Raw genomic sequence first — 26,011 nt, 5'->3', positions numbered from 1 at the left:
GTGACGAGATGTGTAGATGAGGGTAAAGCAGTTGATGTAGTCTACATGGACTTCAGTAAGGCTTTTGATAAGGTCCCGCATGGGAGATTGGTTAGGAAGGTAAGAGCCCATGGGATCCAGGGCAATTTGGATCCAAAATTGGCTTTGTGGCAGGAGGCGGATGGTGATGGCCAAGGGTTGTTTTTGCGAGTGGAAGCCTGTGACCATTGGTGTATCGCAGGGTTCGGTGCTGGGACCCTTGCTGTTTGTAGTGCACATGAATGATTTAGACATGAATACAGGAGGTATGATCAGAAAGTTTGCAGATGGCACGAAAATTGCTGATGTCGTAAATAGTGAGGAGGAAAGCCTTAGATTACAGGACAACATAGATAGGCTTGTAAAATGGGCAGACCAGTGGCAAATGGAATTTAATCCTGAAAAGTGTGAGGTGATGCATTTTGGGAGGACTAACAAGACAAGGGAATGTACAATGGATGGTAGAACCCTAGGAAGTACAGAAGGTCAGAGGAACCTTGTTGTACTTGTCCATAGATCTCTGAAGGCAGCAGCACAGGTAGATAAGGTGATTAGGAAGGCATATGGGATACTTGCCTTTATTAGCCGAGGCATCGAATAAAAGAGCAGGGAGGTTATAATGGAGCTGTATAAAACACGAGTTAGGCCACAGCTGGAGTACTGTGTACAGTTCTGGGCACCACACTATAGGATGGATGTAATTGCACTGGAGAGGGTGCAGAGGAGATTCACCAGGATGTTGCCTGGGCTGGAGCATTTCAGCTATGAAGAGAGATTGGATAGGCTAGGGTTGTTTTCCTTCGGCTGAGGGGGGACCTGATTGAGGTATACATGATTATGAGGGGCATTGATAGGATAGATAGGAAGAAACATTTTCCCTTAGCGGAGGTGTCAGTAACCAAGGGGGCATAGATTTAAGGTAAGGGGCAGGAGGTTTAGAGGGGATTTGAGGAAAAAATCTTTCACCCAGAGGGTGGTTCGAATCTAGAACACACTGTCTGAAGAGGTGGTAGAGGCAGGAACCCTCACAACATTTAAGAAGTATTTAGATGAGCACTTGAAATGCCATAGCATACAAGGCTACGGGCCAAGTGCTGGAAAATGGGATTAGAATAGATAGGTGCTTGATGGCTGGCATAGACACGATGGGCCGAAGGCCCTATTTCTGTGCTGTATATGACTCAATGACATTAAATATCCCCATCCTCAATGATGAAGGTGCCTGGCACTTCATAGAGTCAGAGAGTCATAGAGTCGTACAGCATAGTAACAGGTCCACTGCGTCCATGCCTACCATAATGCCTATCTATACTAATCCCACCTGCCTGCATTAATTCCATATCCCTCTATGCCTTGCTCATTCAAGTACCTGTCGAGATGCCTCTTAAATGTCGCTACTGTTCCTGCCTCTACCACCTCCTCAGACAGCTCATTCCAGATACCCACCATTCTTTGTGTGAAAAATTTCCCCCTTTGATCCCCTTTAAACTTCCTCCCTCTCACCTTAAATCTATGCCGTCTAGTTTTAGTCACCCCTACCATGGGAAACAGACTCTGGCTATCTACCCTATCTATGCCTCTCATAATTTTATATACCTCTATCATGTCCCCTCTCAGCCTCCTTCGCTCCAGGGAAAACCGACCCAGCCTATCCAATCTCTCTTTATAACTCAGGCCCTCCAAACCAGGCAACATCCTTGTGAATCTTTTCTGCACCCTCTCTAGCTTAATCACATCTTTCCTGTAGTGCGACGACCAGAATTGCACACAGTACTCCAAATGCGGCCTCACCAACGTTATATACAACTGTAACATGATGTCCCAACTCTTGTACTCAATGCCTCGGCCGATGAAGGCAAGCATGCCATACGCCCTTCTTCACCACCCTGTCTACCTGTGTTGCCACTTTCAGGGAACTATGTTCTTGCACCCCAAGGTCTCTCTGCTCAACAACACTCCCCAGGACTTGGCCACTCACTGTATATGTTCTGCCCTGGTTTAACTTCCCAAAATGCATCACTTCACACTTGTCTGCATGAAATTCCATTTGTCAATCCCTTGCCCACTTTCCCAGTTGATCCATATCCTGTTGTAACCAAAGACCACCTTCTTCACTGTCCACTATACCACCAATTTTGGTGTCATCTGCAAACTTACCAATCATGCCCCTTAAATTCACATCCAAGTCATTAATATATATGACAAACGACAGAGGGCCCAGCACTGATCCCTGCGGCACACCACTGGTCACCGGCCTCCAGTCTGAAAAACAACCCTCCACTACCACCCTCTGCCTCCTATCACCAAGCCAGTTTTGTATCTAATTTGCTAGCTCACCCTGGATGCCATGTGTTTGAACCTTCTGGACCAGCCTACCATGCGGGACTTCAGTTCAAAAGAAGAGGCTGAAGCATTTGCCACCTTCAGCCAGAAGTGCCGAGTGGATGATCCATCTCAACCACCTGCTGAGGCCCCCAGCATCACAGATGCCTGTTTTCATCCAATTTGTGCTGCAGAATTAGTCGCGCCCCTAGCCAAGCTATTCCAGAACAACTACAACACTAGCATCTACCCGATAATGTGGAAAATTGCCCAGGTATGTCCTGTGCACAAAATGCAGGACAAATCCAACCCGGCCAATTACAACCCCAGCAGCCTGCTTTCGATTGTCAGCAAAGTGACAGAAGGTGTCCTCGATTGTGCTTTTCAGTGTCCCTTAAACAACAACCACCTGCTCACAAGTGCTCAGTTTGGGTTCCTTCAGGGCTACTCGGCTCCTGAACTCATGACAGCCTTGGTCCATACATGGAAAAAAGAACTGAACTCCAGAGATGAGGTGAGAGTGACTGCACTTGACATTAGGGCAAAGGGAAAAGCTCTGCGCTGGTTGGAGTCATATCTAGCACAAAGGAAGATCATCGAATTGTAGAAACGCTGACTGTTCGCCACTCACACCCTGCTTGCTCCCCCTCCACCATCGAACAGACAGGCGCAGGAGGGATCGGCTGCAGAATTCAAAATGAAGAAACATTCATAGAAAGTTTAATGCACAGAAAGAGGCCACTTGGCCCATCATGTCTGTGCTGGCTGATAAGCGATCCACCCATTCTAATCCCACCTTCCAGCATTTGGTCCTTAGCCCTGCAGGTTACGGCACTTGAGGAGCATATTCGGACTCCTTTTGAATAAGTTGAGGGCTTCTGCCTCAACTACCCTTTCAGGCAGTGAGTTCCAGAGCCCCACCACCCTTTGGGTGAAAACGGTTTTCCTCATTTCCCCTCTAAATTTTCTACCAATCACTTTACCTCTATGCCCCCTAGACACTGACCTCTCTTCTAACGTGAATGGACCCTTCACTTCAACTCTATCCACGCCCCTCAAAATTTTTTACATTTCAACAAGATCTCCCCTCAGCCTTCTCTGTTCCAAGGAGAACAACCCCAGCCTATCCAATCTTTCCTCATAGTTGCATTTTGCCAGTCCTGGCAACATCCTCTGTAAATTTCCTCTGTACCCTCTCTCGTGCAATGACATCCTTTCTGTAATGAGGTGACCAGAACTGCACACAACACTCAAGTTGTGGCCTAACCAATGAGTCATACAGTTCCAGCATAAACCTCCCTGCTCTTATATTCTAAGATGGTTGTGGTTGTTGGAGATCAATCATCTCAGTCCTATGATATCAGCGCAGGAGTTCCTCAGGGTAGTGTCCTAGGCCCAACTGGTTCAGCAATGACCTTCTCTTCATTATAAGTTCAGAAGTGGGGATGTTAGCTGATGATTGCACAATGTTCAGCACCATTAACAACTCCTCAGAAACCGAAGCAGCCTGTGTCCAGATGCAGCAAAAACTGGGCAAAAGAAAGTGGGAACCCCCAGACAGTCACCGCAGCAGAGCACATCGGGAGAGAGAAGTTTAAAAAGAGCACAGGAACCACCAGTAGAGTCACAGCAGCAAACACATCATATCTCCAACAGCAGAGCGCACGATTGGAAAGAAAAATCAAAGTGTGACATTGCAGGGAAGCAGGTAGGTGACTTCGGAGCTACGACAGCGTAAGAGTGGAGAGAGAGCGGTGAGGCACAGGGAACCAGTTGGTGAGTATTTGGTGGGTATTTCATACTGTGTTTTCTTTTATCTGCTGAGTTTTATTTTTTCTCTAACATTTAAGTCCATCTATTAAGTAGAAGCTAAAATACCAGTAGTCGGTAGGTGGTTACCTGGTTGTTAGTTCTATTTATAAGGTTTTTATTCTGTTTATTTAACTTCCACTTTTTAGTGCAGTAAATAAATAATTTGAGGTTGTTCACACCCGTCAAATGTACCTCCTGTGCAATGTGGGAGTTCTAGGATGCTTCCCATATCCCGGAGAACCATTTGTACAGAAAGTGTCATCAATTGCAGCAGCTTGAGCTCCAGATTTTTGAACTTAAGCAGCAGCTGGCGACACTGCAGTGCATTCGTGAGGTTGAGAGCTACGTGGATTGCACGTTTATAGATGTGGTCACCCCGCAGCTTAAGAATATGCAGAAAGACAGGGAATGGGTGACTGCCAGGCAGTCAAAAAGAAACAGGCAGCTAGTGCAAGAGACCCCTGAGTGCATCTCATTCTACAACAGGTATTCAGTTCTGAATACTGATGAACAGGATGGTTCACCTGGGGAGTGCAGCCAGAGCCACGTCCATGGCACCATGGGTGGCTCAACTGCACAGCGGGGTACAGGGAAGACTGGAAGAGCCATAGTGATAGATGATTCAATAGTCAGGGGAATACACAGGCATTTCTGTGGACACAGACATAAATCCAGGATGGTGTGATGCCTCCCTGGTGTCAAGGTCAAGGATGTCACTGAGTGGCTGCAGAGCATCCTGAAGGGTTGCAACCTGACCCGAACCCGATGGGACCCAACGACACGTGTTGGGGTCGGGTCGAGTCGGGTTGCACTTCCGGGTCCGGAATTCAGGCTCGGGTCAGGTCGGGCCGGATCGGTCACACTCAATCACCGCCCTCAGGTAAGTGACTTTAAAGTTAATTTACTTTTTGGACTTAGAAACAGAGAAACATAGAAAGTAGGAGCAGGAGTAGGCCATTTGGTCCTTTGAGCCTGCTCCACCATTCATTATGATCATGGCTGATCAACCAACTCAGTAAACTATTCCTGCTTTCGCCCCATACCCTTTGATCCCTTTAGACCCAAGAGCTATATCTAACTCCTTCTTGAAAACAGACAATGTTTTGGCCTCAACTGCTTTCTGTGGTAGCGAATTCCACAGGCTCACCACTCTCTGGGTGAAGACATTTCTCCTCATCTCAGTCCTGAAAGGTTTACCCTGTATCCTTAGACTATGTATGACCCCTGGTTCTGGACTCCCCCACCATCGGGAACATCCTTCCTGCATCGACCCTGTCAACAAGTCCTGTTCGAATTTTATAGGTTTCTATGAGATCCCCCCTCATTCTTCTGAACTGCAGCGAATATAGTCCTAACCGCCTCAATCTCTCCTCATACATTAGTCCCGCCATCCCAGGAATCAGTCTGGTAGACCTTCGCTGCACTCCATCTATAGCAAGAACATCCTTTCTCAGATAAGGAGACCAAAACTGAACACAATATTCCATGTGTGGCCTCACCAAGGCCCTGTATAATTGCAGCAAGACATCCCTGCTCCTGTACTCAGATCCTCTCGCTATGAAGGCCAACATACCATTTGCCTTTTTTACCGCCTGTTGCACCTGCATGCTTACCTTCAGCGACTGGTGTACGAGAACACCCAAGTCTCGCTGCATATTCCCCTCTTTCAGTTTATAGCTGTTCAGATAATTATCTGCCTTCCTGTTTTTGCTACCAAAGTGGATAACCTCACATTTATCCACATTATACTGCATCTGCCATGCATTAGCCCACTCACTCAACTTGTCCAAATCACCCTGAAGCCTCTCTGCATCGTCCTCACAACTCACCCTCCCACCCAGTTTTGTGTCATCTGCAAATTTGGAGATATTACATTTAGTTCCCTCATCTAAATCTTTAATATATATTGTGAATAACTGGGGTCCTAGCACCGATCCCTGCGGTACCCCACTAGCCACTGCCTGACATTCGGAAAAAGACCCATTTATCCCTGTCCTTTGTTTCCTGTCTGCCAACCAATTTTCTACCCATCGCAGTACACGACCCGCAATCCCATGTGCTTTAATTTTACATGCCAATCTCTTAGGTGGTACTTTTTCGAAAGCCTTCTGAAAGTCCAACTAAACCACATCCACTGGCTGCCCCTCATCAACTCTACTAGTTACATCCTCGAAGAATTCTAGTAGATTTGTCAAGCATGATTTCCCTTTCGTAAATCCATGCTGACTCTGCCCGATTCTACCACTGTTCTCCAAGTGCTCTGCTATAAAATCTTTGATAATGGACTCTAGAATTTTCCCCACGACCAACATCAGGCTGACTGGTCTATAATTCCCTGCTTTCTCTCTACCTCCCTTTTTAAATAGTGGGGTTACATTAGCTACCCTCCAATCTGCAGGTACCGTTCCAGAGTGTATCGAATCTTGGAAGATGACCACCAATGCATCCACTATTTCTAGGGCCACTTCTTTAAGTACTCTGGGATGCATACCATTAGGCCCGAGGGATTTATCGGCCTTCAATCCCATCAATTTCCCCAACACCATTTGTCTACTAATACTGATTTCTTTCAGTTCCTCTCTCTCACTCAGCCCTGTGTTCCCCAACATTTCTGGTATGATATTTGTGTCCTCCTTTGTGAAGACAGAACCAAAGTATGCATTTAGTTGGTCAAACATTTCTTTGTTCCCCATAATAAATTCCCCTGTTTCTGACTGTAAGGGACCTACATTTGTCTTCACCAATCTTTTTGTCTTCACATACCTAAAGAAACTTTAATGCTATCTCTAATTTCCCTTGTTAGCCATGGTTTGGCTACATTTCCCGTTTTACTTTTGCGCCAGACAGGGATAAACAATTGTTGCAGTTCATCCAATCGCTCTTTAAATGTTTGCCATTGCCGATCCATCATTATCCCTTGAAGTGACGTTTCCCAATCCCTCATGGCCAACCCGCGCCTCATACCTTCGTAGTTTCCTTTACTCAGATTCAGGACCCTAGTCTCAGAATCAACTACATCACTTTCAATCTTGATGAAGAATTCTATCATATTATGGTTGCTCATCGCGAAGGGGTCTCGCACCACTAGATTGTAAATTATTCCTCTCTCTTTACACAATACCCAGTCTAGGATGGCCTGTTCTTTGGTTGGTTCCTCAACATATTGGTCCAGAAAACCATCCTGTATACAAACAAACAAAGAACAGTACAGCACAGGAACGGGCAATTCGGCCCTCCAAGCCTGCACCGATCCTGATGCTTGCCGAAACTAAAACCTTCTGCACTTCCGGGGTCCGTATCCCTCTATTCCCATCCTATTCATATATTTGTCAAGATGCCTCTTAAACGTCTCTATGGTACCTGCTTCCACCACCTCCCCCGGCAACAAGGTCCAGACACTCACCACCCTCTGTGTAAAGAACTTACCTCGCACATCCCCTCAAAACCTTGCCCCTTTCACCTTAAACCTATGTCCCCGAGTAACTGACTCTTCCACCCTGGGAAAACGTTTCTGACTATCCACTCTGTCCATGCTGCTTATAACTTTGTAAACCTCGATCATGTCGCCCCTCCACCTCCATCGTTCCAGTGAAAACAATCCGATTTTATCCAACCTCTCCTCATAGCTAATGCCCTCCAGACCAGGCAACATCCTGGTAAACCTCTTCTGTACCCTCTCCAAAGCCTCCATGTCCTTCTGGTAGTGTGGCGACCAGAATTGCACACAATATTCTAAGTGTGGCCTAACGAAACTTCTGTGCAGCTGCAGCAAATTTTTATACTCTATGCCTCGACCGATGAAGGCAAGCATGCTGTATACCTTCTTGACTACCTTATCCACCTGTGTTGCCACTTTCAGTGACCTGTGGACCTGGACGCCCAGATCTCTCTGCCTGTCAATACTCCTAATGGTTCTGCCATTTACTGTATACTTCCCACCTGCATTAGACCTTCCAAAATGCATTACCTCACATTTGTCCGAATTAAACTCCATCTGCCATTTCTTCGCCCAAGTCTCCAACCGATCTATATCCTGCTGTATCCTCTGACAATCCTCATCACTGTCCGCAACTCCACCAACCTTTGTGTCGTCCGCAAACTTACTAATCAGACCAGCTACATTTTCATCCAAATCATTTATATATACTACAAACAGCAAAGGTCCCAGCACTGATCCCTGCGGAACACCACTAGTCACATCCCTCCATTCAGAAAAGCACCCTTCCACTGCTACCCTCTGTCTTCTATGACCGAGCCAGTTCTGTATCCATCTTGCCAGCTCCCCTCTGATCCCATGTGACTTCACCTTTTGTACCAGTCTGCCATGCGGGACCTTGTCAAAGGCTTTACTGAAGTCCATATAGATAACATCCACCGCCCTTCCTTCATCAATCATCTTTGTCACTTCCTCAAAAAACTCAATCAAATTAGTGAGACACGATCTCCCCTTCACAAAACCATGCTGCCTCTCACTAATAAGTCCATTTGTTTCCAAATGGGAGTAAATCCTGTCCCGAAGAATCCTCTCTAATAATTTCCCGACCACTGACGTAAGGCTCACCGGCCTATAATTTCCTGGATTATCCTTGCTACCCTTCTTAAACAAAGGAACAACATTGGCTATTCTCCAGTCCTCTGGGACCTCACCTGTAGCCAATGAGGATGCAAAGATTTCTGTCAAGGCCCCAGCAATTTCTTCCCTTGCCTCGCTCAGCAGCGAGAGCGGGAACAGGCGAGAGTGGCCAGGAGATAAAAGGAGCCGAAGCCAGAGACCAGAAGCAGCAGCGAGAGCGGCGGCAGCGAGAACGGGAACAGGCGAGAGGAGCCGGGAGATAAAAGGAACCAAAGCCAGAGACCAGAAGCAGCAGCGAGAGCACTCTGTTCTGTTCTGTGGAGCTGCTTGACCAACAAAAATTGAAGTGTGACGTCACAGGAGAGCTGGTAAGTGATTGGTGGGTATTTCTTTCTTCCATTTGAGCAGCGGGAGCGCTGAGAGCACGAGCCAGGGAGCAGCCGCGAAGGTAAGTTGAGCGATAAAGTACTTACCTCGTGATTTGGCGGACACGGACACGGGGACTGCTGGGTAAGTGAACTTATCTATTCGGGCAGTGGCTAAACCCGAAACACTGCACGTGTATTGCCTCCCACCCATCCTCCTCCTCTAACCAAATAAAAAGGACTCTTGTATGGAGGGTTTGGCAAGGTAAGGTTTTCCTTTATTTATTTTTTTTGATCTCTTTTGTCAATTTCGAGCGGAGGGGATGGAAGCTAGGGCAGTTGCATGCTCCTCTTGCAGGATGTAGGAGGTAAGGGTCACCACTTGTGTCCCTGCTGACTTCACCTGTGAGAAGTGCACCCAACTCCAGCTCCTCACAGACCGCATTAGGGAGCTGGAGCTGGATGAACTTCGGATCATTCAGGAGGCTGAGGGGGTGATAGAGAGCAGTTAAAGGGAAGTAGTGACACCTAAGTTACAGGATAAAGGTAGCTGGGTAACCGTCAGGCGAGGGAAAGGAAATACGCGCACAGTGTAGGGATCCCCTGTGGCCGTTCCCCTCAATAATAAGTATACCGTTTTGGATACGGTTGTGGGGGACGACCTACCAGGGGAAAGCCACAGCGGCCAGGTCTCTGGCACTGAGCCTGGCTCTGTGGCTCAGAAGGGAAGGGGGGAGAATAGGAGAGCGATAGTGATCGGAGATTCAATGGTCAGAGGAACAGACAGGAGATTCTGTGGTTGCGAACAAGACTCCCGGATGGTATGTTGCCTCCCGGGTGCCAGGGTCAGGGACGTCTCGGATCGAGTCTACAGGATTCTTAAGGGGGAGGGGGAGCAGCCAGAAGTCGTGGTACACATCGGTACCAATGACATAGCTAGGAAAAGGGTTGAGGACCTGAAAAGCGAATATAGGGAGTTAGGTTGGAAGCTAAAAGGCAGGACGAGCAGAGTAGTAATCTCAGGATTGATACCGGTGCCACATGCTAGTGAGGCTAGAAACAGAGAGCGAGTGCAGCCGAACACATGGCTACAGAGCTGGTGTAGGAGGGAGGGCTTCAGATATGTGGATCATTGGGATACCTTCTGGGGAAGGTGGGACCTGTACAAGAAGGACGGGTTGCATCTGAACTGGAGGGGCACCAATATCCTGGGCGGGAGGTTTGCGAGAGCTCTTCGGGAGGGTTTAAACTAGTTTGGCAGGGGGATGGGAACCGGAGCTATGGATCAGTGGATGGGGTAGCTGTTGAACAGGCAGATACAGAGTGCAGAGAGTCTGTGAGGAAAGTTAGACAGTTGACAGGGCAAAGTTGCAGCCAGTATGATGGGTTGAAGTGAGTCTATTTTAACGCAAGAAGTGTCAGGAATAAGGGTGATGAACTTAGAACATGGATCAATACTTGGAGCTACGATGTTGTGGCCATTACGGAGACTTGGATATCACAGAGGCAGGAATGGATGTTGGATGTTCTGGGGTTTAGATGTTTCAAAAGGAATGGGGAGGGAGGTAAAAGAGGTGGGGGAGTGGCATTGCTAATCAGGGATAGTATCACAGCTGCAGAAAGGGAGGTCGTTGAGGAGGGTTTGTCTACTGAGTCACTATGGGTGGAAGTCAGAAACAGGAAAGGAGCAGTCACTTTGTTGGGAGTTTTCTATAGACCCCCCCAATAGCAACAGAGACATGGAGGAACAGATTGGGAGGCAGATTTTGGAAAGGTGCAGAAATAGCAGGGTTGTTGCCATGGGTGACTTCAACTTCCCTAATATTGATTGGAACCTCCTTAGTGCAAATAGTTTGGACGGAGCAGATTTTGTCAGGTGTGTCCAGGAAGGTTTCTTGACTCAATATGTAGATAGGCTGACCAGAGGGGAGGCGATGTTGGATTTGGAGCTTGGCAACGAACCAGGCCAGGTGGCAGATCTCTCGGTGGGAGAGCATTTCGGTGATAGTGATCACAACTCCCTGACCTTTACTATAGTCATGGAGAGGGATAGGAGCAGACGGGATGGGAAAATATTTAATTGGGGGAGGGGGAATTACAATGCTATTAGGCATGAACTGGGGAGCTTAAATTCGGAACAGATGTTCTCAGGGAAATGCACGACAGAAATGTGGAGGTTGTTTCGGGAGCACTTGCTGCGACTGCTGGATAGGTTTGTCCCGATGAGGCAAGGAAGGGATGGTAGGGTGAAGGAACCTTGGATGTCAAGAGATGTGGAACAGCTAGTCAAGAGGAATAAGGAAGCTTACTTAAGGTTGAGGAAGCAAGGATCAGATAGGGCTCGAGAGGGTTACAAGGTAGCCAGGAAGGAACTGAAGAATGGACTTCGGAGAGCTAGAAGGCGACTTGAAAAAGTAATGGCGGGTAGGATTAAGGAAAATCCCAAGGTGTTCTACACTTATGTGAGGAACAAGAGGAAGGCCAGAGTTAGTGTAGGGCCGATCAGGGATAGTGGAGGGAACTTGTGCCTGGAGTCGGAGGAGGTCAGGGAGGTCCTACATGAATACTTTGCTTCAGTATTCGCTGGTGAGAGGGACCTTGTCGTTCATGAGGACAGCGTGAAACAGGCTGATATGCTCGAACAGGTTGATGTTAAGAAGGAGGATGTGCTGGAAATTTTGAAAGACATGAGGATAGATAAGTCCCCGGGGCCAGACGGGATATACCCAAGGTTATTACAGGAAGCGAGGGAAGAGATTGCCGCGCCTTTGGCGATGATCTTTGCGTCCTCCCTGTCCACTGGAGTAGTACCAGATGATTTGAGGGTGGCAAATGTTATTCCCTTTTTCAAGAAAGGGAATAGGGATAACCCTGGGAATGACAGACCAGTCAGTCTTACGTGAGTGGTGGGCAAATTATTGGAGAGGATTCTGAGAGACAGGATTTTTGATTATTTGGAAAAACATACTTTGATTAGAGATAGTCAGCATGGCTTTGTGAGGGGCAGGTCATGCCTCACAAGCCTTACTGAATTCTTTGAGGATGTGACAAAACACATTGATGAAGGAAGAGCAGTGGATGTGGTGTCTTTGGATTTTTGCAAGGCGTTTGATAAGATTCCCCTTGGTCGGCTCATTCAGAAAGTAAGGAGGCATGGGATATAGGGAAATTTGGCTGTCTGGATACAGAATTGGCTGGTCCATAGAAGACAGAGGGTGGTAGTAGATGGAAAGTATTCAGCCTGGAGCTCGGTGACCAGCGCTGTTCCGCAGGCATTTGTTCTGGGACCTCTGCTCTTTGTGATTTTTATAAATGACTTGGATGAGGAAGTGGAAGGCTGGGTTAGTAAGTTTGCCGATGACACAAAGGTTGCTGGAGTTGTGGATAGTGTGGAGGGCTGTTGTAGGTTGCAACGGGACATTGACAGGATGCAGAGCTGGGCTGAGAAGTGGCAGATGGAGTTCAACCTGGAAAAGTGTGAAGTGATTCATTTTGGAAGGTGGAATTTGAATGCGGAATACAGGCTTAAAGACAGGATTCTTGGCAGTGTGGAGGAACAGAGGGATCTTGGGGTCCATGTCCATAGATCACTCAAAGTTGCCACCCAAGTTGATAGGGTTGTTAAGAAGGCGTATGGGGTGTTGGCTTTCATTAACAGGGGTATTGAGTTTAAGAGCCACGAGGTTATGCTGCAGCTCTATAAATCCCTGGTTAGACCACACTTGGAATATTGTGTTCGGTTCTGGTCGCCTCATTATAGGAAGGATGTGGAAGCTTTAGAGAGGGTGCACAGGAGATTTACCAGGATGCTGCCTGAACTGGAGGGCATGTCTTATGAAGAAAGATTGAGGGAGCTAGGGATTTTCTCATTGGAGCGAAGAAGGATGAGAGGTGACTTGATAGAGGGGTACAAGATGATGCGAGGCATAGATAGAATGGATAGCCAGAGACTTTTTCCCAGGGCGGAAAGGGCGATCACCGGGGGGAATATTTTTAAGGTGATTGGAGGAAGGTTCAGGGGAGATGTCAGAGGTAGGTTCTTTACACAGAGAGTGGTGGGTGCGTGGAATGCACTGCCAGCGGTGTTAGTAGAAGCAGATACATTAGGGACATTTAAGCGACTCTTGGATAGGTACATGGATGATAGTAGAATGAAGGGTATGCAGGTAGTTTGATCTTAGAGTAGGTTAAAGGTTCGGGACAACATAGTGGGCCGCAGGGCCTGTACTGTGCTGTACTGTTCTATGTTCTAGTATTCTGGGGTAGATCCCATCAGGCCCTGGGGACTTATATACCTTAATGCTTTGCAAGACACCCAACACTTCCTCCTTTTTGATAATGAGATGACTGAGACTATCTGCACTCCCTTCCCTAGGCTCATCATCCACCAAGTCTTTCTCCTCCAAGAATTCCTCCTCTACGGTATTGTGACTAATTTGATTTGCCCAATCTATATGCAGATTAAAGTCACCCATAATTACAGATGTTCCTTTATCACATGCATCTCTAATTTCCTGTTTAATGCCATTCCCAACATCACCACTACAGTTTGGGGGTCTATATACAACTCTCACTAACTTTTTTTGCCCTTTAGTGTTTCTCAGCTCTACCCATCCAGATTCCACATCGTCAGAGCTAATATCTTTCCTCACAATTGCGTTAATTTCCTCTTTAACCAGCAATGCAACTCCACCACCTTTTGCTTTTTGTCTGTCCTTCCTAAATACTGAATGCCCCTGGATGTTCATTTCCCATCCCTGGTCACCTTGCAGCCATGTCTCCGTAATCCTGACTATATCATTCCCGATTACATCTATTTGAGCGATTACTTCATCCACTTTATTGCGAATGCACTGCACATTAAGGCACAAAGCCCTAAGGCTTGTCTTTTAACATTACTTGTCCCCTTCCCACTATTTTCCACTGTGGCCCCATGTGATTCTGATCCTTGATTTCTCTGCCTATCACTTTTCTTATTCCCCTTACTGTCTTTTGTTCTTGTCTTTGATCCCCCCCTCCTCTGACTCCTTGCAAAGGTTCCCATCCCCCTGCCATTTTAGTTTAAACCCTCCCCAACCACTCTGGCAAATACTCCCCCGAGGACATCAGTCCCGGTCAAAGAAAACAAAGAACAAAGAACAAAGAAAATTACAGCACAGGAACAGGCCCTTCGGCCCTCCAAGCCTGCGCCGATCCAGATCCTCTATCTAAACATGACGCCTATTTTCTAAGGGTCTGTATCTCTTTACTTCCTGCCCATTCATGTATCTGTCTGGATACATCTTAAAAGACGCTATCGTGCCCGCGTCTACCACCTCCGCTGGCAACGCGTTCCAGGCACCCACCACCCTCTGCGTAAAGAACTTTCCACGCGTATCCCCCCTAAACTTTTCCCCTTTCACTTTGAACTCATGACCCCTAGTAATTGAATCCCCCACTCTGGGAAAAAGCTTCTTGCTATCCAGCCTGTCTATACCTCTCATGATTTTGTACACCTCAATCAGGTCCCCCCTCAACCTCCGTCTTTCTAATGAAAATAATCCTAATCTACTCAACCTCTCTTCATAGCTAGCACCCTCCATACCAGGCAACATCCTGGTGAACCTCCTCTGCACCCTCTCCAAAGCATCCACATCCTTTTGGTAATGTGGCGACCAGAACTGCACGCAGTATTCCAAATGTGGCCGAACCAACGTCCTATACAACTGTAACATGACCTGCCAACTCTTGTACTCAATACCCCGTCCGATGAAGGAAAGCATGCAGTATGCCTTCTTGACCACTCTATTGACCTGCGTTGCCACCTTCAGGGAACAATGGACCTGAACACCCAAATCTCTCTGTACATCAATTTTCCCCAGGACTTTTCCATTTACTGTATAGTTCACTCTTGAATTGGATCTTCCAAAATGCATCACCTCGCATTTGCCCTGATTGAACTCCATCTGCCATTTCTCTGCCCAACTCCCCAGTCTATCTATATTCTGCTGTATTCTCTGACAGTCCCCTTCACTATCTGCTACTCCACCAATCTTAGTGTCGTCTGCAAACTTGCTAATCAGACCACCTATACTTTCCTCCAAATCATTTATGTATATCACAAACAACAGTGGTCCCAGCACGGATCCCTGTGGAACACCACTGGTCATACGTCTCCATTTTGAGAAACTCCCTTCCACTGCTACTCTCTGTCTCCTGTTGCCCAGCCAGTTCTTTATCCATCTGGCAAGTACACCTTGGACCCCATGCGCCTTCACTTTCTCCATCAGCCTACCATGGGGAACCTTATCAAACGCCTTACTGAAGTCCATGTATATGACATCTACAGCCCTACTCTCATCAATCAACTTTGTCACTTCCTCAAAGAATTCTGTTAAGTTGGTAAGACATGACCTTCCCTGCACAAAACCATGTTGCCGATCACTGATAACCCCTTTTTCATCCAAATGGGAATAGATCCTATCCCTCAGTAACTTCTCCAGCAGCTTCCCTACCACTGACGTCAGGCTCACCGGTCTATAATTACCTGGATTATCCCTGCTACCCTTCTTAAACAAGGGGACAACATTAGCAATTCTCCAGTCCTCCGAGACCTCACCCGTGTTTAAGGATGCTGCAAAGATATCTGTTAAGTCCCCAGCTATTTCCTCTCTCGCTTCCCTCAGTAACCTGGGATAGATCCCATCCGGACCTGGGGACTTGTCCACCTTAATGCCTTTTAGAATACCCAACACTTCCTTCCTCCTTATGCCGACTTGACCTAGAGTAATCAAACATCTGTCCCTAACCTCAACATCCGTCATGTCCCTCTCCTCGGTGAATACCGATGCAAAGTACTCGTTTAGAATCTCGCCCATTTTCTCTGACTCCACGCATAACTTTCCTCCTTTGTCCTTGAGTGGGCCAATCCTTTCTCTAGTTACCCTCTTGCTCCTTATATATGAATAAAAGGCTTTGGGATTTTCCTTCACCCTGTTTGCGAAAGATATTTCATGACCCCTTTTAGCCCTCTTAATTCCTCGTTTCAGATTGGTCCTACATTCCCGATATTCTTTCAAAGCTTCGTCTTTCTTCTGCCACCGAGACCTTATGTATGCTTCCTTTTTCCTCTTAGCTAGTCTCACAATTTCCCCTGTCATCCATGGTTCCCTAATCTTGCCATTTCTATCCCTCATTTTCACAGGAACATGTCTCTCCTGCACGCTAATCAACCTCTCTTTAAAAGCCTCCCACATATCACATGTGGATTTACCTTCAAACAGCTGCTCCCAATTTACATTCCCCAGCTCCTGCCGAATTTTGGTATGGTTGGCCTTCTCCCAATTTAGCACTCTTCCTTTAGGACCACTCTCGTCTTTGTCCATGAGTATTTTAAAGCTTACGGAATTGTGATCACAATTCCCAAAGTAGTCCCCTACTGAAACTTCAACCACCTGGCCGGGCTCATTCCCCAACACCAGGTCCAGTATGGCCCCTTCCCGAGTTGGACTATTTACATACTGCTCTAGAAAACCCTCCTGGATGCTCCTGACAAATTCTGCTCCATCTAGACCTCTAACACTAAGTGAATCCCAGTCAATGTTGGGAAAATTAAAATCTCCTATCACCACCACCCTGTTGCTCCTACATCTTTCCATAATCTGTTTACATATTTGTACCTCTATCTCACGCTCGCTGTTGGGAGGCCTGTAGTACAGCCCCAACATTGTTACCACACCCTTCCTATTTCTGAGTTCTGCCCATATTGCCTCACTGCTTGAGTCCTCCATAGTGCCCTCCTTCAGCACAGCTGTGATGTCCTCTTTGACCAGTAATGCAACTCCTCCACCCCTTTTACCTCCCTCTCTATCCCGCCTGAAGCATCGATATCCTGGGATATTTAGTTGCCAATCATGCCCTTCCCTCAACCAAGTCTCAGTAATAACATCATACCTCCAGGTACTAATCCAAGCCCTAAGTTCATCTGCCTTACCTACTACACTTCTTGCATTAAAACAAATGCACCTCAGACCACCACTCCCTTTGCGTTAATCATCTGCTCCCTGCCTACTCTTCCCCTTAGTCACGCTGACTTCATTATCTAGTTCCTTACAGGCTTTCGTTACTACCTCCTTACTGTCCACTGACCTCCTCATTTGGTTCCCATCCCCCTGCCACATTAGTTTAAACCCTCCCCAACAGCGTTAGCAAAAGCACCCCCAAGGACATTGGTTCCAGTCCGGCCCAGGTGTAGACCGTCCACTTTGTAATAGTCCCACCTCCCGCAGAACCGGTCCCAATGTCCCAAAAATCTAAAACCGTCCCCCTCACACCATCTCTTCAGCCACGTATTCATCCGATATATCCTGCTATTTCTACTCTGACCAGCACGTGGCACTGGTAGTAATCCTACTTTCCAACTTACTTCCTAGCTCCCTACATTCTGCTTTTGGGACCTCATCCTTTTTTAAACCTAGTTGTGCCACGACCACTGGCTGTTCACTCTCCTCCTTCAGAATGTCCTGGACCACTCTGAGACATCCTTGACCCTTGCACCAAGGAGGCAACATACCATCCTGGAGTCTCTTTTGCTGCCACAGAAATGCCTATCTATTCCCCTTACAGTTGAATCCCCTAAAACTATTGCATTCCCATACTTTTTACTCCTCCCCTGTGCAGCAGAGCCAACCATGGTGCAACGAATTGGGCTGTTGCTGCTTTCCCCGAGAGGCAATTCCCCCTCCAGTATCCAAAGCAGTTTATCTGTTTTGCAGGGCAATAGCCACAGGAGATTCCTGAACTGCCTGCCTTGTCCTCTTGCTCTTCTTGGTTGTCACCCATTCCCTTCCTGCCTGTGGTGTCTGAGCCTGCGGTGTGACCACCACTCAATACGTGCTATCCACGATACTCTCCACCTCGTGGATGCTCCGCGGTGTCCCCAGCTGCCATTCCAGCTCCGAAACCTGGGTTTTTAGGAGCTGCAGCTGGAGACACTTCCTGCACACATGCCGGTCCCGGGCACTGGAAATGTTCCCGGCTTCCGACATGGAGTACGAGGAACACGTCACGACTTTAAAGGTGGTTTTGCTGCAGTTAATTGAAGCTTGTGCAGGTGAGGAACAAAGTGAAAAACGAAAGGTTTCTTGACTGATGGTCGGGTTAGGTCGGTGCGGGAAAAAAATGGAAGGACCGGGTGGGATCGGCCTTGGGGTATGATTGGGTTCTCTCGGGCTTAGGTTGGGTCTCATTTGCAGACCCGAGCAGGCCTTTAGGGTGAACAGCCAGCAGTCGTGGTCCACATCGGAATCAACAACATAGATAGAAAGAGGGATGTGCTCCTGCAGTCAGAATTTAAGGAGCTCGGTAAGAAATTAGCAAGTAGTAATCTCCGGACTACTCCCAGTGCCATGTGCAAGTGAGTACAGGAATAGAAGGATAAGACAAATGAATGTGCGGCTGGAAAGATGGTGCCGGAGGGAGGGCTTTAGATTCTTGGGACATTGAGGCCAGCTCTGGGGGATATAGCACCTGCACAGGCCGGATGGGTTGCACCTGAACTGAGCCACGACAGAGTTCCATGCCGGACATTTTGCTAGTGCTGTTGGGGAGGTTTTAAACTGATTTGGCAGGGGGATGGGGACCTGAGGGTAGACTCAGTTGGGACAAAAGCAAAATTGAAAATGGAAGGCAGAAAATTAATGGATGTGTCTGAAAGACAGAGGAAACAAAGCTTAGAAAATAAAAAAAGAGTTTGGCAGTTCTCAAGGGTATCTACTTCAATGCAAGGAGTATAGCAAATAAAGCAGATGAGCTGTGGGCACAGATAGACACATGGCAGTATCATATCTATAACAGAAACATGACTCAAGGAGAGATAGGAATGGCAGCTCAACGTTCCTGGTTACAGGGTTTTCAGGCGATAGGGAGGGGGATAAGAAAGGAAGGGGGAGTGGTAATTTTGGTCAAAGAAACTATTACAGCTGTGAGGAGGGATGATACGTTGGACGGATCATCAAATGAGGCCATATGGATTGAGCTAAGGAACAGAAAAGGGGCAATCACACTGATGGGAGTGTACTATGGACCCCCAAACAGTCAGAAGGAGATAGAAGAGCAGATATGTCGGCAAATCTCTGAGAAGTGCAAGAACAAGAGGGCAGTGATAGGAGATTTTAACTAGCACAATATTAACTGGGATAGTTTTAGTGTGAAAGGAACTGAGGGAGCAGAATTCTTGAGGTGCATTCAGGAGAACCTTTTGCCCAGTGTATGGCAAGTCCAACAAAAGAGAGCACAGTTTTAGGAAATGAAGATGGGCAGGTGGAAGGAGTGGCAGTGGGAGAGCATTTTAGGGCGAGGACAATTTTACGAAACTGAGGAGTGATTTAGCAAAAGTGCACTGGAAACAGCTACATGTTATCTATATGGACTTTAATAAAGGCTCTGACAAGGTCCCGCGTGGCAGACTGGTACAAAAGGTGAAGTCACATGGGATCAGAGGTGAGCTGGCAAGATGGATACAGAACTGGCTCGGTAATCGAAGACAGAGGGTTTCAGTGGATGGGTGTTTCTTCTGAATGGAGGGGTGTGACTAGTGGTGTTCCACAGGGATCAGTGCTGGGATCTTTGCTCTTTGTAGTATATATAAATGATTTGGAGCAAAATGTAGCTGGTCTGATTAGTAAGTTTGCGGACAACACAAAGGTTGGTGGAGTTGCGGATAATGATGACGATTGTCAGAGGATACAGCAGGATATAGATCGGTTGGAGACTTGGGCGGAGAGATGGCAGATGAAGTTTAATCCGGACAAATGTGAGGTAATGCATTTTGGAAGGTCTAATGCAGGTGGGAGGTATACAGTAAATGGCAGAACCCTTAGGAGTATTGACAGGCAGAGAGATCTGGGCGTACAGGTCCACAGGTCACTGAAAATGGCAACGCAGGTAGATAAGGTAGTCAAGAAGGCATACGGCATGCTTGCCTTCATCAGTCGGGGCATAGAGTATAAAAATTGGCAAGTCATGTTGCAGATGTACAGAACCTTAGTTAGGCCACACCTAGAGAATATTGCATGCAATTCTGGTCGCCACACTACCAGAAGGACATGGAGGCTTTGGAGAGGGTACAGAAGAGGTTTACCAGGATGTTGCCTGGTCTGGAGGGCATTAGCTATGAGGAGAGGTTGGATAAAATCGGATTGTTTTCACTGGAACGATGGAGGTGAAGGGGTGACATGATAGAGGTTTACAAAGTTATGAATGGCATGGACAGAGTGGATAGTCAGAAGCTTTTTCCCAGGGTGGAAGAGTCAGTTACTAGGGGACATAGGTTTAAGGAGTGAGGGGCAAAGTTTAGAGGGGATGTGCGAGGCACGTTGTTTACACAGAGGGTGGTGAGTGCCTGGAACTTGCTGTCAGTGGAGGTGGTGGAAGCAGATACGATAGCAATGTTTAAGAGACATCTTGACAAATACATGAATAGGAAGGGGATAGAGGGATATGGGCCCCGGAAGTGCAGAAGGTGTTAGTTTAGGCAGGCATCAAGATCGGCGCAGGCTTGCAGGGCCGAATGGCCTGTTCCTGTGCTGTACTGTTCTTTGTTCTTTGTGAAGGTAAATCAGTGTCAGAGCAGTGGGAGGCATTCAAAGGGGAGATTCAAGGGGTTCAGAGTAAAAATGTTCTCACAAAAAAAAGGGTGAGACTGCCAAATCTAGAACCCCATGGATGTCAAGCAGCTTACAGGGTAAGATAAGGCAGAAAAGAAAAGCTTATGTCCGACACCGAGAACTCAATACTGCAGACAGCCGAGAGGTGAAATCAAAAAGGAAATTTGGAAAGCAAAGAGAGGTCATGAATGAATATTGGCAAGCAAAATCAAGGTGAACACAAGGTGTTTTATCAATACATTAAGAGTAAGAGGATAACTAAGGAGAGAGTAGGGCCCGTAAAAGACCAAAATGTGTTGGGGTGGAAGGTGTTGGTATGGTTCTTAATGAATAGGTTGTGTCTGTCTTCACAAAAGAGGGGTACGATGCAGATATTGTAGTTAAGGAAGAGGCGTGTGAAGTATTGGATGTGATGAACATAGGGCGAGAGGAAGTATTAATGGGATTAGCATCCTTGAAAGTTGATAAATGACCAGGGCCGGATGAAGTGTACCCCAAGCTGTTAAAAGAAGCAAGAGACGAAATAGCGGAAGGTCTGACCATCATTTTCCAGTCCTCACTGGATACAGGTGTGGTGCTGGAGGATTGGAGAACTGCTAACGTTGTGCCTCTGTTTAAAAAGGGAACGAGGGATAGACCAAATAATTACAGGCCAGTCAGTCTCACCTCAGTAGGGTGGTGGTGGCATCATGTTAATGTCACTGGACTAGTAATCCTGATCCCAAGCTAATGCTGTGGGGACCTAGGTTCGAACCCACCACAGCAGATGGTGAAATTGGCGTTCAATTAATAAATCTGGAATTAAAAACTAGTCTAATGATGATTATGAAACCATTGTCAGTTGTAAAAACGCCTCTGGTTCACTAGTGTCTTTTAAGGAAGGAAATCTGCTGTCCTTATCTGATCTGGCCTACATATGACTCCAGCCACACAGCAATGTGGTTGACTCTTAAAATGTCCTGTAAAATAGCCTACCAAGCCACTCTGTTCAAGGGCAATTAGAGATGGGCAACAAATGCTGGCCTAGCCCATGATGACCACATCCCATAAACAAATAAAAAAAAGTTGTGGGCCAATTATTCTGAGATACAAGATAAAATGTCACTTAGAAAGGCATAGATTAATCAAGGATAGTCAGCATGGATTTGTTAAGGGAAGACCTTGTCTGACCAATTTGATCAAATTTTTTCCAGAAGTGACAAGAAAGATAGATGAGGGTAATGCAGTTGATGTGGTCTACATGGATTTTTGCAGGGCTTTTGACAAGGTCCCACAAGGCAGACTGGTTAAAAAAATAAAATCCCATGGAATCCAGGGAAGTTCAGCAAGGTGGACACAAAATTGGCTCAGTGGCAGGAAATAAAGGGTAATTGTTGACGGGTGTTTTGGGGACTTGAGGGCTGTTTCCAGTGGCGTTCCGCAGGGTTCAGTACTGTTCCCCTGCTTTTTGCGGTATATATTAACGATTTGGACGTAAATGTAGGGGGCATGATCAAGAAGTTTGCAGACAACACAAATATTGGCTGTGTGGTAGATAGCGAGGAGGATAGCTGTCGGCTGCAGGAAGATATTGATGGTCTGGTCATGGGCAGAAAAGTGGCAAATGGAATTCAATTTGGAGAAGTGTGAGGTGATCCATTTTGGGAAGTCAAACAAGGCAAAGGAATACATAATTAATGGCAAGATACTGAGACAAGTAGAGGAAGTGAGGGACATTGGAGTGAACGTCCACAGATTCCTGAAGGTAGCAGGACAGGCCGATAAGGTGAAGAAGGCTACGGAATTCTTTTCTTTAAAAGCCGAAGGATAGAATGTAAGAGCAGGGAGGTTATACTGGAACTGTATAATTCATTGGTTCAGCCACAACTTGAGTATTGTGCGCAGTTCTGGTCACCTCATTACAGAACAGGATGTAATTGCACCAGAGAGGGTACACAGACGAGATTTACGAGGATGTTGCCAGGATTGGCAAAATGTAACTATGAGGAAAGATTGGATAGGCTGGAGTTGTTTTCCTTGGAACAGAGAAGGCTGAGGGGAGATATGATTGAAATGTACAAAATTTGAGTGTCCTGGATAGAGTAGAGGTAAAGAACCTATTTACCTTAACAGAGAGGTCAGTGACTAGGGGGCACTGATATAAAGTGATTGGTAGAAAAATTAGAGGGGTGAAGAGGAAAAATGTTTTCACCTAGAAGGTGGTAGGGGTCTGGAGCACACTGCCTGAAAGGGTAGTTGAGGCAGAAAACCTCAACTCATTCAAAAGTAGTCTAGATATGCACCTCAAATGCTGTAATCTGCAGGGCTATGGACCGAATGCTGGAAGGTGGGATTAGAATGGGTAGATGGCTTTTCGGCTGGCACAGACCATGATGGGCCAAGTGGTCTCTTTCTGTGCCTTAAAGCTTCTGTGATTCTATGATTCTATCCAGGCTTGGGCGGCTAAGTAGCAAGTAATAGTCACGCCACACAAGTGCTAGGCAATGACTGCCTGAAGCCATAGGGGATCTAACTATCTCCTCTTGATGTTCAATGGCATTACCATCGCTGAATTCCCCCACTGTCAAAATCCTGGAGGTTACCATTGACCAGAACCTGAATTGGGCCAGCCACATAAATGTTGTGGGTACAAGAACAGGACAGAGGTTGGGAATTCTGCAGCGAGTAGCTCACTTCCTGTCTCCAATGCCTCTCCAAGGCACAAGTCAGGAGTGTGATGGAATACTCTCCACTTGCCTGGCTGCGTGCAACTCCAACAACACTCAAGAAGTTCAACACCAGGCAGGACAAAGCAGGCCGCTTGAATGGCAGCGCATCCACCAACTTAAGCATTCACTCCCTTTACCACCGATGCACAGTGGCAGCAGTGTGTACCATTTACAAGATGCATTGCAGCAACTCACCAAGGCTTCTTCAACAGCATCTTCAAACCCCATGACCTCTACCACTTAGAAGGACAAGGTCAGCAGATGCATGGAAAACCACCACCTGCAAGTTCCCCTCCAAGCCACAAATCATCCTGACTTGGAATTATATCGCCATTTTTTCACTGTCGCCGGGTCAACATCCTGGAACTCCCTTCCTAACAGTACTGTTGGTATACCTAACTCCCAAGGACTGCTGCGGTTCAAGAAGGCAGCTCACCACCACCTTCCCAAGGGCAATTAGGGATGGGCAATAAATGCTGGCCTAGCTAGCCACACCCATATCCCATGAACGTATAAATAAAACAGCCGGTTGAGCATTTGCAGCTGAGGCGAATCTGGTCTGTTCTCTGCCAAGGATAGACCCTTCTTGAGCGGCTAGCTTGCCCAGCTGACACCTTGTCCTGCCTCCGTCTGAGTCTCTGCTACGCGGGGTCCACAAAGTCTGCGTGTATGAGACCTCTGCCAGCTGGTTGCGCCCCCTCATATGCTCTGTTCCTGGAGAGAGTACTTTGCCTTTGGAACCTTCCCCTCTTAACATGGCCTAATGCCCCTCAGCGCTTATCTTTGCAGAGATCCCATCACCCGAGACTTACCGTGAGGCTTGCAACCCCTCTGTGCCCACCCTTGCCGTGAAGGCAGCACCACTGTCAGAAAATGGCCACCACACCCACCAAACCGCCTATTCCCCTTCCTGAAAATATCCAACAGTCCCCATGGCAGCTTTCCATAGGTGGCACTGAGGCTTTGCCACACTACTGCCTCTGAAGAGTGCATGCACGCTGGTGATGCCATCTTGTAGGCAATATGGCATCTGTAGCACTCAGAAATAGGATATTATGCCTTTAAAATTTGCTTCAGGTGAGTGCTGGATCGATGAAGAGAGATGCTTAAGGGCCAGTGGAAGAATATGGCTATCTTTTCTCATTCCTTGGTGCAAATTTTGGTAAGTTAGTTGGGACACATTTGGGCAGGGCCTGAGATGGTGCGAGGCTATGGGGATGGAGTTTGGTCAGACCACAGTCCATTGGGAACCTGATTTAAATGCAGCTCGTTTTGTCTTTATGTTGTTCGGGTTCCCAGATGTTGGAAAGAATCACACTTTAAACCTGGAAAAGGCTGGAGTCAGTCTTGTTTAATTCAGCACCGTGCTTTGTGCTGTGGAACCTGGTTCACCTGGTTCTGTGTTACACGTAACATGACTCCCCAGTGCAGCCATGAATGTGGCCCCCTACTGGAACACTTACACATAACAACTAGTTCGTAGCTAATTAGTTCCTAACACTTTACAGATAGTATAACAATATATACATATATAACACAACTGTTACGGCCTGCTGAAGAGGTGGTCTCAGGCTCCCCTTTCGTGCCCTCTCTTGTTTGACCGCAACAGGGTTTATCCTTTTTTTAACACAGTGATTGAGTTTACCACCTCAGTGAGCATTTGCTCCTGTTCCCCTAACATGGTTGCAAAAGATCCAATCAGACAGGTTTTCTTAAGGTTAAACAAGAAAGACGTAAGTTTATCACACTTCACACCCTAACCCTTGTCCTGCCTCCCTCTGAGTCTCTAGGGCGGCACAGTGGCGCAGTAGTTAGCACCGTAGCCTCACAGTTCCAGCGACCCAGGTTCAATTCTGGGTACCGCCTGTGTGGAGTTTTCAAGAGTCTCCCTGTGTCTGCATGGGTTTCTTCCGGGTGCTCCGGTTTCCTCCCACAGCCAAAAGACTTGCAGGTTGATAGGTAAATTGGCCATTATAAATTGCCCCTAGTACAGGTAGGTGGTCGGGGAATATCGGGACAGGTGAGGATGTATAGAGACAGGTGAGGATGTGGTAGGAATAGGGGATTAGTGTAGGATTAGTATAAATGGGTGGTTAATGGTCGGCACAGACTCGGTGGGCCGAAGGGCCTGTTTCAGTGCTGTATCTCTAAATCTAAATCTAACCCGATTTAAAATACTAAAAATATGCTGCACATTCACGCACACATTCACAAGAGAGTCACATACACACAAATAGATTACAGAGGGAAACAGAGTTGGTGGTTGGATTAAAGTCTGAAATAAATGGAATTTAAATACAGTATGTGAGTCAGCTGAAATTGAAGTCCTCATTGGGCCACGTGCATGGTAGTTGACTTGCTGTTCTCAGGGCTCCTAAAGGCAGAAGGGTGATGGTTGATTCTCGTCCCCTGGTTGCTGGCTGTCGCGGTCTGTAGGCTTGCAGGGGGGAGGGGTGGTTCCCAATCGCAGCCGAATCTTCTCTCTTCTCTTAATATTTTCTGGGGAGAGATAGAGAGAGAGCCTGCATCGGTGCTGGCTCTTCATTTACTGCCTGACTGCTCTCTGTG

At 47.0% G+C, this 26,011-nt stretch overlaps 1 protein-coding gene across 1 annotated transcript in view; it reads left to right on the top strand.

The window, feature by feature from the left end:
• Positions 1 to 26,011, top strand: part of LOC137367180 (dynein axonemal heavy chain 8-like) — a 2,531,605-nt gene that overhangs the window by 643,172 nt on the left and 1,862,422 nt on the right. The window contains exons 74-77 of the mRNA XM_068028616.1: positions 2,446 to 2,943; positions 3,835 to 4,074; positions 18,012 to 18,181; positions 24,521 to 24,605. Coding sequence (XP_067884717.1) covers positions 2,446 to 2,943; positions 3,835 to 4,074; positions 18,012 to 18,181; positions 24,521 to 24,605 — 993 coding nt within the window. The remainder of the gene's footprint in view (positions 1 to 2,445; positions 2,944 to 3,834; positions 4,075 to 18,011; positions 18,182 to 24,520; positions 24,606 to 26,011) is intronic.

The sequence above is a fragment of the Heterodontus francisci genome, chromosome 3 (assembly GCF_036365525.1).
Source record: "Heterodontus francisci isolate sHetFra1 chromosome 3, sHetFra1.hap1, whole genome shotgun sequence".
NCBI lineage: Eukaryota > Metazoa > Chordata > Chondrichthyes > Heterodontiformes > Heterodontidae > Heterodontus > Heterodontus francisci.
The sequence above is the reverse complement of the archived record's forward strand: the minus strand, read 5'-3'. Positions and strand labels throughout refer to the sequence as shown.